Source organism: Leptonotus elevatus, chromosome 4 (genome assembly GCF_054856555.1).
Source record: "Leptonotus elevatus isolate MCC_2025b chromosome 4, RoL_Lele_1.0, whole genome shotgun sequence".
NCBI lineage: Eukaryota > Metazoa > Chordata > Actinopteri > Syngnathiformes > Syngnathidae > Leptonotus > Leptonotus elevatus.
In genome coordinates, this window is record NC_141242.1 from 27,155,919 (window position 1) to 27,173,597 (window position 17,679).

A 17,679-nucleotide genomic window follows, 5' to 3' on the forward strand; every position below is an offset into this window, starting at 1 on the left:
AGTTGTCATCGGTGAATTGACATGAACCCTTCTTGTGACTCGGTCCAAGTCAGCCCTTCGATCAGGCTTCGCAATCCTGGTCCTCGAGGGCTGGAGTCCTGCAGGTTTTAGATGTCTCTGTCCTCCAACACACTTGATTCATATAATCAGCTCATCAGCAAGCTCTGCAGAAGCCTGATAGCAATCCTGATCGTTAGAATCAGATGTGATGGAGGGCGGAAAAATCTAAAACCTGAAAGATATCTGGCCCTCGAGGACCAGGATTGGGAAACCCTGCCTTAGATCATTCAGGTGCTCCAATATTGCATTGCTTAATATGGCTCATAAAAAATGTTAACGCAAGCCGAAAAGATTCATTCTCGCTGTCGCCTCAAATTTTTTTTTGCCTATGTGTCCTATGCGCAACAATGGGGTAGATGCCATGGACTTCCGACTTTCACACTGCCACTGATGGCTGCGTTCCAACACTTGCACCCCCACACCTGCGCCCGCCAACTCTCTGGAATGCTTTGGACAACTGAGACAGACACACTACACACTTGCACCCGTCGACGGGAATGCGCAACTGAGGAGCACAAGGGCAAAAGCACAAGGGCAGAAGCACAAGGGCAAAAGCACAAGGGCAGAAGCACAAGGGCAGAAGCACAAGAACTAGTACACGGCCCACATACAAAGCTGACATGTGAAAACCAGGAAGTTGGAAGTCCGGCCTCCTCCGTGGCATATACCCCATAATACACTAGCCTTTCAAAGATGCAAAATGAGCCACCACAGTTCTTCTCAGTTATGATGCATCCCATTGGTTTAAACTAATCAACATGCTTCTACTTAACAGTATTGTCCACGTTTGGATGGAATTGTGCAAGATTAATTATTTTTGATTTTTTCAACGCAATTCTTGGTGCACAAGGCTAGCAGATCAGCTTCCACATCTGTTTATGCCTGCAATGAAGTTAGTGTCTGTTGTAAATGTAAACCTCAGGCAGGCTCTTTGAGTTTTGTTTGCAACTGTCCCACATAACGTGATATCAGCATGCAGTGTACCTCTGTATATGGTTGGCAGCGGGAGAGCGGAGAGGCCCTGACTCTGCATCTGCCTCTGCTGCTCAAGGCGCCTCTTTGCTTCTAGGACTGGATTCTCAAACTGAGTCCTGCGATTGATGTGACTGCAAAGAACATTGAATATTAGGACACAATAATAGAAATACAGTGCAGTCAAGTTCAGAGAGATTTTTTTTCTTATGATTTTTGCCTTTCTATGCCACCACACTGGATTTTAAAAAACAGGATTTAATTGTAGTGTTTTCACAACATGGCATATACCATTTAGGTAATGACAGTCATTTTATGCACATTATCCTCCATTTCCAGGGTCTCAACAGCATTAAGGTTAAGTGACATCACTGTAAATATAACAATTTTCAATAGTACTTTTGCTACAGATTTTTTATTTCCCCAAGATGCCACCAAGAGTTGGCAACCGTGCTTAGGAGCTCTTCCAGAGTTCTGCTGTTTTTTGTGTTTTTGTCTTTTGTTGTCATGTTGTGTTTTATGTTGTGGAGTGGATTGTTCTCAGAGTTTTGGCCGTGAACATTTTTTAAAGGAGAGTATCAGTGCTTGATGGTTGCGCTTTCTTCGACAGCATGCTTGCAACCAGCACATTTCAAGATTTTTTTGCGCCAGTAAATAGGGAGCAGCCTGATTTTTGCTCAGGAGACATGTCGGCACTGTTGGGCAGTCCGCGCTGGTATGGCTGGTTGGATGGCGAGTGGAGAAGAGGAACATCAATGCGAAATGCAGAGGTGTATGTGAGATGTGGAGAGAAATTAGAGTTTTGCGCTTGGAAGTGAGCGGATCCAAATGGGACTGGAGAATTGAAACATTCTTACTGTATGTTTGTAACTCATCAATGGACGCTACCGCTGCTTGTTTACTTTCAAACTTAGCTTGTAGCAGACGTGTGGGATGTCATGCATGCTGTGACCATGACGTCTCTGATCACCTGTTGGAAAGAGAATGAATCTCCTCTTTTATTTATAACTGCGACAAAAATCAAATGCGTACGTAGGAATAGAAAAAAAGATTTGTTGGTTTGTTATGATTGCATTGTTAATGTTTTATGATATGTGGTCTGTAAGCGCTTTGTGACAGCTGCGTCTGTTTGAAAGTGCTATATGAATAAAGATGACTTGACAGATTTAAGTATGCCTTAATACGCCTTCAGTGCAACCACCTTCACTTGGAGTTTGTATGAAACACTGATCTGAAAAAATATCTGGATAGCCGATAGGCCAAGACTTTTGAAGCCGCGAGGATGCCATATTGCTCTTACAAAGAAACGTTTCTCTGCATACGATCCTATACCATACCATCCATTTACAATATTGAAATTGTAGAACATTTGAGACAGTACTTAGTAGAAACAGAAATACATGTATAAATGATATGCTTAATGATTTTTGCAGGAGGAAACTTGTATAAATATATATTTTTATTAAAGCATCAAAAGTATGTATGAACTATTGTGGCATTATGACCTTAACAAAAAAAAGGTGCAATAACTGAAAACACGTTTTATATTATAGATATTTCAAAATAGCCATCCTTTGCTCTGGTTACTTTTTTGCATACTTTTGGCATTCTTACGTCTGTAAACTCCTTAAAGACTGTTGGAAAACTCTTTCAGGTGACTATTTTTTGAAGCTCATCGAGAGAATGCCATGAATGTGCAAAAAAGTAATGAGAGAAAAGGGTGGCAATTAATTTATGTATTTATTTGATTATTTTCACCTCTTTTGTGAAGTACATAACTGTGTAAATGTGTTCGATAGTTGTTATAGTTGTCATCATAGTTTTGATGCCTTCAGCGAGAATCTACAATGTACATAGTCATTAAAATAAAGCATAGTATTGAATGAGAAGGTGTGTCCAAACTTTTGGCCTGTACTGTATACTGTATAATTTATACAGTAGTTTGCTCGAGAGAGACAGAGAGAGAGAGAGAGAGAGAGAGAGAGAGAGAGAGAGAGAGAGAGAGAGAGAGAGAGAGAGAGAGAGAGAGAGAGAGAGAGAGAGAGAGGAGGAGCAAGATGGCCGCCCTGTCACGTCAACGGTTTGCACGGGCGTGTATGGGCTATCGGCTATCCAGTCATATATTCAGATCATTGATGTGAAATGACTTAAAGAGGAGTTCAAACTGTTCAAATGTTCTTGACTATATGTTCTATGCAGCCTCACTAGTCTAAACACGGCATTCTGATTAATATATAATGTTTGTGGAATATGAATTGAACAGCAAATTTCTTCTGTTTTTATCCATCTCAGAGGGCGCCGCTTGCTTTCGACTGAACACAGTTCAGCATCACAGTTGATCAGCCCTCAGGTAACGATCAATAACGGCTCACATGTTTACTGAAGCTGAGCTATGATTGGTTGTTTCCTGTGCCCTGAGCAACTGTGATGTCATTTTCTGTGGACAGCAATTGGCAAAATGGCCGCCCCCTGAGATGAATAAAAATGGGTGGATTTTGCTGCTTAATTCATATTCCACTCATATAAGTAAACAACTTAGTAGTAGCAAGGCATACCTTCCATTGCTGCAATTTGAGACTGCTACTATATTTTCAACACTCATGCTCTTTGACCACTTTGGCCTTGTAATTTAAAAATACTGTTCAGCTCTGCGCTTATTTAGTTAATAATTAGTGCCTGATCAGGGAACGCTGCAAGGTCCAAGCTGTTGTTATCATTATTTCCATCAAGACGTGGATCATTGAGGAACTAAACATGAACGAAAACTCACCACTTCGCACATACATCAGATCTGGCAAAAACATTTTTTATTTTAAAGTTGCCATACTTACGCCTTCACCTAGATTTGTGAAAATTAAGAGGTATATCTATTAGCCCAAGACGTACAAATAACATTTTTGGAGCCATATGCTAAACCTAACAGGAAGTCCGCCATTTTTTATTTATTTTGAGAATTGTGCGCCATTTTTTACCTTTTAGATCAAAATGGCTTCTTAACGAAGTATTCTCGGTTCTAGGTTCCACCTAGAGCCACCAATATTTAGAGGCATATACTGTATAACAACCCTCTACGCACAAAAAAGTCATTTGGAGCTATGATATGCTAAACCTTACAGAAAGTTCCCCATTTTGATTTACCTTTTTTGAATGACTATTTTTTGGGGGTCTTTGTTGGTCATAATTTAACAAACTCCTCCTCCAGAATTTACAGATTGTCTCCAAAGTTGCCGAGTTTAATCTTAAGATGTTTAACATTAAAATATATCAAAAGCTTTTTATTTCGTTGCACACTGTTGCTATGGCAATGCACTGTTTGCAAAGAAAATTGATGCCGTTTTGGAGGGTAGAAACATGACATGGGTGAAAACATATGAAACTTTGCACACACATCAGACCTGTCATGAACATCAATATTTTAGAGATTTTAAGTACAATTTTCAATAAATGGCTCAATAGCGCCTTCTTCCAATTTTACCGATGCATTCTCGATTGTATGTTTCACTTAGAATTGTGAAAATTGGGAGCCATATCTATCAGCTTAAGACCTACAAAAAAATGTTTAGTCACCAGATGCTAAATCTATCAGGAAGTCCGGCATTTTGAATTGATTTTAGGAATTGCGCACCATTTTTGGCCTTTTACAGAAGTAATATTTTACTGAATACTCATGAAACTTTGCACACACACATATACTAGCAAAAACAATTTTAATTTACTTGTTCTTGTCCTATGTGACATTACCCCAAAATGCCAGTACCCCAACGTGCAAGTACCCCAACGTAGCCATGGTTGCGAGGACCCTTTATAGCTGACTTCTGAAAAGTATTTCCTTATTTGTTTAATTAATCTGTATAATATACAAGCTTCACTTTTTGAACTCAACTACTGAGATAAATAAACTTTTATGTATTCAAATTTATTGCGATGCACCTGTAGGCTACTGTATATTTCCTGCAAAACCGGTAAGTCCTCAAGGCGATTTGTGACTACAGCCAAGGGCATTAAAAAAAAAATCCACTCTATAAATATTGCAGCTTAAGTCTTTCACATTTTGATAATTAGTGCAGATTAGAATTCTCTTGAAAGAGTTTTGACGAAGAAGAGTTAAAATGTCAAAGACAAGCAAGAACAAAACATCATTTCTAATTCATAAGAATGCAAACAATGGAATTGCCGTTGCGACTTACTCCACGTAGTAGCTGCCGTATATGGGGTCATCGATCTTCTCCCAGCCGTAGGGCAGCTCTGAGGTGCGGGGAAACAAATGAGTGAAATTAAGTCAGTTTATGGCAGGAGCAGCAGAACAAAACAAAACACTAAGGCCACTAAAAGGAGACAGCACGCATCACTGTCATATTTCCTTGACAGTAGTCGATACTCAGAAAATAAAACAAATTTGTGTTTGTACTCTAGTGGGGAATTGGAATAAATATTGATTATTGTAACCCACTTATCAGATTAAGTGAGATAACAATGAAATAGATCTTTAAATTAAGATTTGACAAATTTGGACTTGCATCAGAAGAACCCAGATTCTTATGGAGTCATGTGTTTGAGCAACAATAATGACACAACACAGATTAACAGTTGCGTAGCAACGCATGTATTGTTACAAGATGGAAAAAAACAATTCGTATGGAAAATAATAAATTGAAAGAAAATTGTGCGCACCAAAAAAATAGCTCAGCCTTTTTAATTAAACTCAAATTGTTGGGGCCCTTTCTATAAAGTTCACTTGTCCTGTGTGACTGTTTGTCACGTCCAAGGGTAAATCCAAAAGATGATGAAATGTTTATCCTACCACGACCAACCGTCTAGCAGGGAGTATGAAGATGTGTTTTTTCTTGTGTGTTTCTTTCTTCTCGAGGGTTCTTGGGTTAGCTCGCCATTCAGAGGTGATCCAGAATCGTGGACTGGTCCTTAGATTCGTCCGTACCAAAATACCTGACCTAAAGACAGGGTTGCATTTGTATCTATTAACCTATATTCAATACAAAATTACTAAAGGCTTCAAATATCAATACCATGTGCTACATATTGTCTAAAACCTTGTAATTCAGTACCAATTCTCAGTTCCGTTTTGTTGTACAACAGTTCAATATCAATCTTCAATTATAAAGAGTAGACACATTTAACTCTCAACCATTAAAATACTCCTAGAATCAGTAATTCACAGTAGTATTTGATCATATATCATGGTAGGTAACCATAAACATTCACATAGTTCCTTTACGAATTGGTCTAAATTGTCCAATACATCACATACAGCTTATTAAAATTAAAATTGACAAAATGTAAATAACATCACATTTGCCATATGAAGTCAGCTCAATAAGAGATTTCAAAACACTAGCGTACTTAATTACTCTTCTTACATTATAGGCCTTCTAATATAATGAAGAGCTGCACTAAAAATTCACCTCTTTATCTGCATCAATTCACAGTTGGAAATACAAATATCCACTCAACATCAATTGCATTGTAAAACAAAAACATTCCCCTTTTGTTTGGCAACTGAAAGTGTAATTTACTCTACTTCACAGCTTATTTTATACAGTTAACTTGTTTTAACAGACAAGTAGCTAAGTAGCAAAACACGTTGCTCACCGTTGCAGTATGCGTTGAAGACTGGGCGCCGTGGAACGCTCTCACTACGTACAAGAAAATAAAATTGGGGGGGGGGGGGGGGGTTCTCCACTATGCAGTATTAGCTCCGGTCCAACCTGCGTTTGGACTAGCTACTGCTCAAAGAAGTACTAAGTAAGAGTAAGCGGGTCTCAAATCTACTCAAATAGCTTTTTAAACTTTCTGCTTGTGTCGCTGCTTCACCTCCTTGTAACTGCGTAACGTCACTCGCGAGGAAGTACTAGAGCGGAAGTGCGACAAAACTAACCTCTCCATCCATAGGCTGAATGTGACCTATGCTGCTTCTGATTGGCTGAGGGCACGGGGGGCCTTCAAGTGCACAAATACAATACAATACCATACAATAAGCATCTTCCTCTTTTCAGTTGGTTTAAACAAATGTTATTTCTTTATTACTCTATTTTCTCAGTCTCCAAAAGTAGATTTTACTTCTTAACTTAAATTTATACCTGGGTTACACCCTCCCCTCCTGAACTCATGCACGTCCCTGTGCATGGCAATAACTAAATGGTTAAAACTCGAGGGGTCAGCCCTTGCAGGAATGACTGCACCAGTGATACTATAGGCTTCCGTAGTTTGGTATAGTCAAAGCGTTTTGGTGGCTGTCTGTTGCTCTCAGATCTCCTCGTAGAATCAGAAGTGTACAGTCATTCCTCAGTTCCCTCTGTATTTGTTTCCACTTTCACTGGTCCCTCATGTTTCCCCTCCACGAGGTCTGTACTTGTAGCATCTTCTCTTTTGTCATCACTTTCCGATACTTCTGATGGTACTAGGAGCTGTTCATCACGGCTGTCTTTGTCATTGCCATCAGGTAAGTTGTTAGACTCTTCAGTAGGGGTGTGAATTGCCTAGTACCTGGCGATTTGATACGTATCATGATTCATAGGGCACAATTCGATTAGATTAATCCCAATACGAATCTATAAATTGATTATTGTGATTTTTTCCTCAAATTTAGAAAATACTAATCAGTAAACTTCTACATGTAAAATTTATATGAAAATGTATTTATTTATCTGAAAATTAAAGCTTATCCAGAGCCAGTGCATTTAACAAACAGTCTGTTTCATGTTTGAACAGCACTGAAATAAAATATTAAGGCTTAATGTTCCATTAATATAACATTCTTCCATGCTTAATGTGTGAATCCTAACCCTAAGTAAGACGTTTTGTTGAATATTCCCATTAAAAAATGGATGTTTAAAAATCGATTCGGCATTTATGCGGCCGAATCGATTCGAGAATTGCACGCTGTAATATTGCGATATATTGCCGAATTGATTTTTTCTAACACCCCTACTCTTCAGGGTGTTCATTCTCAGGTGAGCCAATTTCACACGAGAGTGTTCCACTCGTCGGTTCCTTTAATTCGTCTCCATCAAAAAGCGAGTACTGAGCGTTATTTTGATTGTTGGTAGGCTCAGTGGGCTTCAGGGGTTGAGCGGAAGAACTGTCTTACATGTCGGGTGGGTTGTCAATTTCAGATGTTCCATCATTATCTTGCATATTTACAGGACTCTCAGCAGGATTTTTGCCTGAAGGATCAGCAAGTTATGTATCCGACCCAACAATTGGACCTGATTGAACATGGACTGTAGAGGATGGATAAAACGGGATGAGTATTTCATCTTCTTCATCTGAAGAATGCTCTTCCTCAATAGTGGGGTTTGCACGGGTTTTTGGTCTGCACTGTTTTTGCTTCTGGAAAGGCTGTGTTTCCTTCATCAAGCAAGTACCCACATGGGAGCAATTAGTCCCTGTGTAAAGTCCTTACAGGACCATCGTCATTTTTGGGGTTGATGGGAGTGTGCCTGTTAGCTCCACTACCACATGAACAATTGATTCCCACTTATCTGAAATCTTGTGTTTGCCTCGTATAAGAACATTCCTGACTAGCACTCGATCTCCAGTCTGCAAGTCAGAGGCAGTTACATGTCTGTCAAATCTTGTTTTGTTTTTCTCAGCTACCTTTGCAGCATTGCCTAAAGCTATTGTGTAGCTCTCTTTGAGACATGATTTGAGATTTCGCACGTGATTTGAGATTTCGCACATACTCTGAGTGTGATGAGTGGTAGGTCCCCTGGACTGGCAACCCAAACGCCAAGTCGATTGGCAAGCGAGGCTGGTGCCCGAACATCAATTCGTATGGAGTGAAGCCAGTCACATAATTTCTGCTGCAGTTGTAGGCGTGGACTAGAGGTCTTACATGATCACGCCAACAAGATTTCTCACTATCTTGGAGAGTTCCTAACATGTCGAGTAGGGTGCGATTAAATTGCTCCACAGGGTTACACCTAGGGTGATACGGGGTTGTCCGGACCTTGTGGATCCCAGCTACCTGGCAGAGCTATTTGATGGTGCGAGATTCAAAATCTGGCCTTTGGTCGCTGTGTAACTTTTCTGGGATTCCATAGTGTACCATAAAATTCTCCCATAGGCACTTTGCCACTGTGCAGGCCTTTTGGTTTGGTGTTGGAATGGCAACTGCAAACTTAGTAAAGTGGTCTGTGATTACAAGTATATCCTTCGTCCCACTTTTATCAGGCTCAAGAGAAAGGAAGTCCATACAAAGGAGTTCAAGGGGTCTGGTGGTGTTAATGTTGACCAGAGGAGCCGCTCTCTTTGGTTGTGCCTTCCTCCGCACACACCTACCACATGTCCGCACTTTCCCCCCCACATCCATAGCCATTTTCGGTCAATAAAATCGGGATCTTGTGACCCATATGGTTGTGCAAACTGGTAAGGACTGTGTCACGAAGTTCTGTTGGGAGAACAAGTTGATAGATAGTTTGGGACCCTACTTGGCGTTGTCTGTACAGGACGTTATTGAGAAGTTGAAGGTGATTCAGCTCTCTGAGCAAGGGTGGAAGCTCGGGAAGTTGGCTACGCAATGTAGGTGGTGGGGTGAACCCTTGCGCGATCTGGTCGATGACATGTTTTATACATTGATCAGCTCTTTGTATGTCAGCTAGTTCTGTCTCAGTCAGATATGGAATAGCTGGAAGCCCTCAAGCTGATTTTCTTGTCCATAGCTGTTGGACACAGCCCTAGCGGATGTGGCAAAACTTTCAACCAAAGCAACACCATCCTCAGCAGGACTGACACTGTAGACGAGCTGTCTCTCACAAATTGCTTGCACTACAGACTGATGCATTGCATAAAATTATTTTAGATCAGACAGGTGATCCTGGGTGAACTGTCGTATGCGCGCTCTCTCTTTTTGAGATTTGACATCATCTGACAGCTCTCCATGTGGTCTGCGGGATAATCCATCTGCATCACCATTTTGTTTCCCTGGAGGATAGAGGAGTCTAAATGAGAAGGTGGATAGGGTTGCCAACCATCTGTAGCTGGTTGCATCAAGTCTTGCTGAAGTCAGTATATACGTCAGCGGATTACTATCGGTTACAACGGTGAAGTGGTTGCCATACAGGTAATCGCTTAACTTCTCAGTCACCGACCATTTGAGTGCCAAAAACTCTAACTTGTGTGCTGGATAGCGGTTCTCACCTCTTGACAAACCCCGGCTTGCATAGCTTATGACCCGGAGCTGCCCCTCCTGTTCTTGATATAAAACAGCACCGAGCCCAGTAGTACTAGCATCAGTGTGAAGTATATAAGGTTTCTGAGGATCAGCAAAAGCTAGCACAGGTTGACTGTCTCGAAGGCTTGTTGACAGTCAGGCGACCAACGATGTCCAAAGACCTCCTTTGGGTTGTAGTATTCGTCTGCTTCCTGATTTGGTTTTGTTGATCTTAGTTTTGATTTCTTATGAGGAGTTGGGTAACCTGAGGTTAAATGATGAAGAGGCTTCACTATGCCAGAGTAGCCCTTTACAAACCTCCTATAGTAGCCAACAAAACCGAGGAAGGATTTCAGCTGTCGCAGGGTTTGGGGGACAGGCCACGTCTTAAGAGCCGAAATCTTCTCGGGATCTGTCTCAACCCCGTTTCGAGAGATTACATGCCCCAGATAGCGGACTGACGTCTGGAAGAAGACACATTTCTCTGGTGACAGTTTTAACCCATACTCTCGGAGGCGAGTCAGCACCTTCATTAGCAGCTCCTCATGCTCCTCAAGAGTCTTTGAGAACACGATGATATCATCAAGGAAGACCAGTGCATCTTTCAAATGCATGTTTCCCATGCACCTTTCCATCAGCCTTTCAAAGGTGCTTGGCGCATTAGTCACTCCTTGAGGCATGCAATTAAACTCCCAGAAGCCGAGAGGACAAACAAAAGCTGTTTTGGGTTTATCCGCATCCTCAACTTCAATCTGGTAATACCCTGACTTTAAATCAAGGACAGAGAACCACTGTGAGCCATGGAGTGCTGAAAAAGGTGTCTTCAAGCTTTGGGAGGTTATATGTATCTTTTATGGTTTGAAGATTAAGACGTCTATAATCCCTGCACAACCGGACCTGGCCATTCTTTTTCCTGACCACCACTATTGGTGACGAAAATGGCGAATCTGACTCTCTGATGACTCCGGCGGCAAGGAGCTCTTGGAGGTGTTTTCGGACAGCATCCATGTCCTGTGGGTGGATTGGACGAGCACGCTGTTTGAAGGGCGTGTTATCTGAAAGTGTGATACGGTGTCTCACCTCATCAGTGCGGCCAAAGTCCAAGTCATGATGTGCAAACAAGTCAGGCATGTTGTTAAGTTGCTGAGTGATGCGTTCTTTCCACTCAGATGGAATTGGGGAGTCATTGAAATTAAAGTGCAAGGTGGACCCTCGGGAAGACTGAAGGTTTGGGGACTCTTGCAGGGTTTGTGATTGCTTGGCGATGCTGTGTTCTTTCAAGAGGATGCTCTGGTATGAACTGATCTCTGCAATGGTACACCTTGTGGGAAGGACAACATCATGGTCAGACTCATTGCTTATAATTACAGGCAGCTTGTGGAGTCGTAGCTGGGGAAAGTCATCTAGGCCAGTTCTTACTTGCAGACCACCCGGCAAGGGGGACGATAAAGGATACTCGACCACAACTGATTTCTCATTTTGACAACTGACAGCCAGAGCTACGCCCTCCACCACCATAGTTTTACCAGCTGGGATGACTTGTGGGTTATGGCCTTCTATTTTCACAACACCCTGGTGGTTGTTGCTTGCCTGCTTTCGTCTTAACTGGATGATTTTGAAGACTGCACGGTAGCCATAGGGAAGGGGCTGATGAGATGTGGCTTCTGAGTAGATGTCAAATAGTACATCTAGGGTGTTTGTGCCAATCAACAGGAGCAACTGTGAATCGTCAGGGACGACCACAGCGAGTGTATTTACCTCAATTGGCACCCCAGTAAAGTCTCTTGGAAAAGTTATGGCCATCTCTATATAGCCTAAGTAAGGCACTATTTGCCCATTGGCCACCTCCACCTCTAAGATGTCATGAAGAGGCTTTATCTCCTCATCTGAAAGGTACTGTTTATAAAACAACTCGGGTAATGTCGTGACTTGTGAGGCTGAGTCCAGGAGACTGTTGACTTTGTTGCCTCTTACTGTGACTCTGGCTGTACTTTTGGTGCCAACCAAATGCTTGGGAAGTCGGAAAGGTTGGTTTCGACATGCATGTGTCAGACTAGAACAGGTTTGAATCTTGACTTTGCTAACCGGGGGACATTCTTGACCTTTCTCAGCCCCTGTTTGTCCCACAACAGAGACTTGTTAGTTTAAAGAAAGGTTGGAAGCATTCTGTGCTTCCCATTTGCGTCGTTTCTCCTCAAGATGCTGTTTCTTTTCAGTCACTAAAGCTGGGTTTGGCATGTTCATGCAAGCTGGAGCAATATGTCCATCTTCCCCGCAGGTAAAGCAATATCATGGTTTGGGTTTGTTTGTTTTTTTTTTTTTCATCTGTCCTTGCACATTGTTCTTTGCATCACGTGGTTCTGATTCCTTGCTCTGAAATTTCCCAACTGTCCCCTTATCGTCAGCACCTTTTGACCTTTTTTGTAACACGAGTGAGGTTAGTTGGCTCTGTAGACTAGACACCTGCTTTCTTAAGTCCTCAAAAGCATCAACGCTGCTGTCTGGGTTCTTTTCTTGCACACATGTATATGCATTATGAAATTGAAATTTGACTTTTTGCTTAGTAGAACCCATGTTTTTTCATTAGGCTGCCTTTTGTTTGTTGCCTGTCTTCTTCAGAGCGTATCATCAACAAGAGGTCCGAAAATGAGGGTGGGCTGCTTTTCTTTTGTTCGAGTTGCAGTGTGCTGAGCAAGGTGTTATCCCAACATTTCCTGCAGAACTGCTTAAGGAGATGTCTGTCTACTTCTTTGTGTGCAACTCCGCCTCTTTTTATGGCTAAGTGTAGCACTCGTTGCAGCCGCTGAAGGTAAGCAGAGGATCTCTCACCTGGATCTTGCAGAGTGTTCAGAAATCGAGCGAAAAGTTCCTCACCATCTTCCACAGCGCCAAAAGCTGAATCCAGTATCTGCAGATAGGCAGCAGGAAGTGACTCATGTCGTAGCCCTTTGACGACATCTTAAAATAGCTGTTTTTTGTTTTAGAGGAATTCAATGTGTGAGCGCCAAGTATCATAGTCCGTTTCATTATTAGGTCTGGGGATTTTTCCAGAAAAAGAGCGGATTCTTACTGGTGATTGCACGTGTGAGAGCGCATCCTGTTTCCGTACAATGTGCTCAACCACAACCTTTTGGATTTAAGGTGGGTTCATATCACTTGCTGAAAGGGATAGCGCTTTTCTTTCATTAGTGAGGGGAGCAGGTTCGGTGGTTCCAAAGCCACAACTACTTGGTGAACCATCTAAGGTTGATTTGAGAGGCTGTTGCACATTGGCGATAGGTGATGGAGTTACGTAAATTGCTTCATGTACATGAGGAGGGGGGGTTTTCAACTGTGGTTGCATGTGGTCAATATCTTCACTGATCTGAAACATCACCTCTTTCAACACATCACCATAATCCTTGCCACTACGCTTAGCCATCTCTTTGAGTTCAGCCAAATATGTTTTGGTAACATTCCTGCAAGTTTTTGTTGCGTACACACTGCTTAGTGTCTTTATCTCATAGGTAATGGAGGGATTCCCCTGCACTCTATGCACATAGGGTAAATAAGGTTTGAAAATTTCTAAGGCAGAACCACTTGAATACTCAACGATCAGGTTTTGATAAAGTTCAGACAATGGGTCATCAACAACAATGAATCTCTCAATTTTGCCATATTTCTTTAGATCGTCAACTATCTGTTCATCTTGATCAGCTATCTGTGTTAGCCCACTAACAATCACTGCATTCGGAATTTGTATGCCAGACTTTTGAACAAAGTCCGTGACAGCAGAATTTATACCACCATCCATTCCGAATCTGATTTCTATATTGTTGCACAAATCAAATGACTCCTGGCTAGCTCGCCAGAGCTGTAACCCACCTCAGATTAAGTGAGATAACAATGAAATAGATCTTTAAATTAAGATTTGACAAATTTGGACTAGCATCAGAAGAACCCAGATTCTTATGGAGCCATGTGTTTGAGCAACAATAATGACACAACACAGATTAACAGTAGCGTAGCAACGCATGTATTGTTACAAGATGGAAAAAAACAATTCGTATGGAAAATAATAAATTGAAAGAAAATTGTGCGCACCAAAAAAATAGCTCAGCCTTTTTAATTAAACTTAAATTGTTGGGGCCCTTTCTATAAAGTTCACTTGTCCTGTGTGACTGTTTGTCACGTCCAAGGGTAAATCCAAAAGATGATGAAATGTTTGTCCTACCACGACGAACCATCCAGCAGGGAATATGAAGATGTGTTTTTTGTGTGTGTGTTTCTTTCTCCTCGAGGGTTCTTGGGTTAGCTCGCCATTCAGAGGTGATCCAGAATCGTGGACTGGTCCTTAGATTCGTCCATACCAAAAAACCTGACCTAAAGACAGGGTTGCATTTGTATCTATTAATCTATATTCAATACAAAATTACTAAAGGCTTCAAATATCAATACCATGTGCTATATATTGTCTAAAACTTTGTAATTCAGTACCAATTCTCAGTTCCGTTTTGTTTTGCAACAGTTCAATATCAATCTTCAATTATAAAGAGTAGACATATTTAACTCTCAACCATTAAAAGACTCCTAGAATCAGTAATTCACAGTTGTATTTGATCATATATCATGATAGGTAACCATAAACATTCACATATTGTTCCTTTACGAATTGGTCTAAATTGTCCAAAACATCACATACAGCTTATTAAAATTTAAATTGACAAAATGTAAATAACATCACATTTTCCATATGAAGTTAGCTCAATAAGAGATTTCAAAACACTAGCGTACTTAATTACTCTTCTTACATTATAGGCCTTCTAATATAATGAAGAGTTGCACTAAAAATTCACATCTTTATCTGCATCAATTCACAGTTGGAAATACAAATATTCACTCAATATCAATTGCATTGTAAAACAAAACAAAAACATTCCCCTTTCGTTTGGCAACTGAAAGTGTAATTTACTCTACTTCACAGCTTCTTTTATACAGTTAACTTGTTTTAACAGACAAATAGCTAAGTAGCAAAACACGTTGCTCACCGTTGCAGAATGCGTTGAAGGCTGGGCGCCGTCGAACGCTCTCACTACGTACAAGAAAAGAAAATGTGTGTGTGGGGGGGGGGGGGGGGGGTGAAGTTTCTCCACTATGCAGTATTAGCTCCGCTCCAACCTGCGTTTGGACTAGCTACTGCTCAAAGAAGAAGACAAATCTACTCAAATAGCTTTTTAAACTTTCTGCTTGTGTCGCTGCTTCACCTCCTTGTAACTGCGTCACGTCACTCGCGAAGTAAAAGAGGAAGTACTAGAGCGGAAGCGCGCCAAAACTAACCTCTCCATCCATAGGCTGAATGTGACCTATGCTGCTTCTGATTAGCTGAGGGCACGGGGGGTGGGGGTGGGGGGGTGTTTGGGGGTTTGGCTTCAAGTGCACTTGTGAAAATTAGTTTTTACAATAAAAATACAATACAATACCATACAATAAGCATCTTCCTCTTTTCAGTTGGTTTTAAACAAATGTTATTTCTTTATTACTCTATTTTCTCAGTCTCCAAAAGTAGATTTTACTTCTTAACTTAAATTTATACCTGGGTTACACCCTCCCCTCCTGAACTCATGCACGTCCCTGTGCATGGCAATAACTAAATGGTTAAAACTCGAGGGGTCAGCCCTTGCAGGAATGACTGCACCAGTGATACTATAGGCTTCCGTAGTTTGGTATAGTCAAAGCGTTTTGGTGGCTGTCTGTTGCTCTCAGATCTCCTTGTAGAATCAGAAGTGTACAGTCGTTCCTCAGTTCCCTCTGTATTTCTGTATACAATACAATACCATACAATAAGCATCTTCCTCTTTTCAGTTGGTTTTAAACAAATGTTATTTCCTTATTACTCTATTTTATCAGTCTCCAAAAGTAGATTTGACTTCTTAACTTAAATTTATACCTGAGTTACATTATGTTTATTGATGATCGGTGATTCCCAACCAGAACCCGCGACAGACAAATGTTCACAAAGCAGCGACCATCATTTTTTAAATTATATTTAAAACATCTTTATGCATAATACCAATACAAAATGTGCATGTGAGGTGCAGGTGTGCTGTATTTTTCTCACCATCCTCATCAACACACAAGTATTTGTGACTTTGATTGTGTGTGGCTTTAAAAGGTGGGGCCTAACCTGTCGAGTGACGTGAGACTCAGCAAATGAGAGTGTATTAAGCTATTGTCAGTTAAGCAGGCAAGTCCCTTGGCGTCATTTATGGCCATAGCAGCTAGTGTATGAATGTGCTTGAGTGACTGTTCAATAAAGCAACAGAAATTTTATTCTTGATTACTTACGTGTATATCCTTGATTACTTATCACAATGCATTGTAATTAGCAGTGGTAAGCTATAACAAATTAGCACATAGACATGCTGGTTTGTAAGCCAGTTCTTCTTTGCAATAAACCAGTGCTTCTCAATAATTTTTTGTCACGAACATGGTTCCAACAATAAAAGGAAGGGGGTCAACATAGAAGCACGCTCGCAGGCGATCCATGCTAGTACTGCTTGTTTTTGTTCTCCTTTATCTCGAAAAACAAACAAACATGCAGTGTAAGCACTGCCGCTATGGAACTTGCAGAAAGGACTTCAGACACTACGATCGTCCACATATGAAGGATGTGTTTTTTTAAATTAGTTTCCCAAAGCCAAAATCTCAGAGGGATAAATGTGAACAATTTTTGCAATTTTTTAACGGCAGCAAAGTGAAGCCTTTCACCTTCATATGTAGTAAACATTTTGTTGGGGGCCATGCATGCATGCTCCTACGATGACAATCATGCCGGCCACCGCCTGTCCCGAAAAGGTAAGCGATTTTCTTCTTTTTTTGTGTGCCGTTTGGCACTACTCCGACTGCCGGACGTCAATAATGAATGAAGAGGAAAAAATGCTAAAATGGCTTTGCCATTGTTGTTCAAACCTGTCTTGCTTACGGCCTGATTATATATATATTTTTGCCTTTCATATAACTCGTGGCATGGTGGTAAAGGATAGCTTGTTGAAACTGGAGAATGTCAGTCAGTGGCGTAGGATGATGTTTTGAAAGAAAGAAACAACTTTACCTCTGGATAAGGTCGGCTCTTTTCCCCATCTTTTTCAGCCCTCTACACTCAAACCATCTCTTCAATTGAACATTAGTATGTTCTTCAACGTCTATATTAATGAATTTGGCACCAGGGCATCATTCTTGGACAGAATTAGTAGGTTTAGCTTAGTAGACATCTCGCTCGTAGACTGTTTACATGCATCTAGCATGACTGACCCGCCAAGATTGACCCCCCACATTGAATGTGTGGTGACGAGTATTGTGCGGCACACTATTAAAACACTTAACAATAAAATCATGTAAAGTACTAAAAAAAGAAAAGAAACATTTAAAACTAACACAAAAGGACAATGATTAAACAATCACAGACAAAACTGTGGCAAAAAACTGAGTAAAAAGGTATA

The 17,679-nt window shown here is 41.0% G+C and overlaps 1 protein-coding gene across 7 annotated transcripts in view; it reads right to left on the minus strand.

Annotated features, from left to right (window-relative positions):
• LOC147176438 (membrane-associated guanylate kinase, WW and PDZ domain-containing protein 2-like) overlaps window positions 1-17,679 on the minus strand; it is a 324,669-nt gene that overhangs the window by 50,055 nt on the left and 256,935 nt on the right. For 6 of the 7 annotated variants that reach the window (XM_086072679.1, XM_086072680.1, XM_086072678.1 and 3 more), the window contains exons 7-8: window positions 5,220-5,277; window positions 1,045-1,166 (exon numbers count right to left, since the gene is read on the minus strand). In XM_086072679.1, the coding sequence (XP_085928805.1) occupies window positions 1,045-1,166; window positions 5,220-5,277 (180 nt within the window). Of the gene's footprint in view, window positions 1-1,044; window positions 1,167-5,219; window positions 5,278-14,414; window positions 14,564-17,679 lie in introns of all 7 variants that reach the window. The other variant, XM_086072683.1, reaches the window with a different exon arrangement.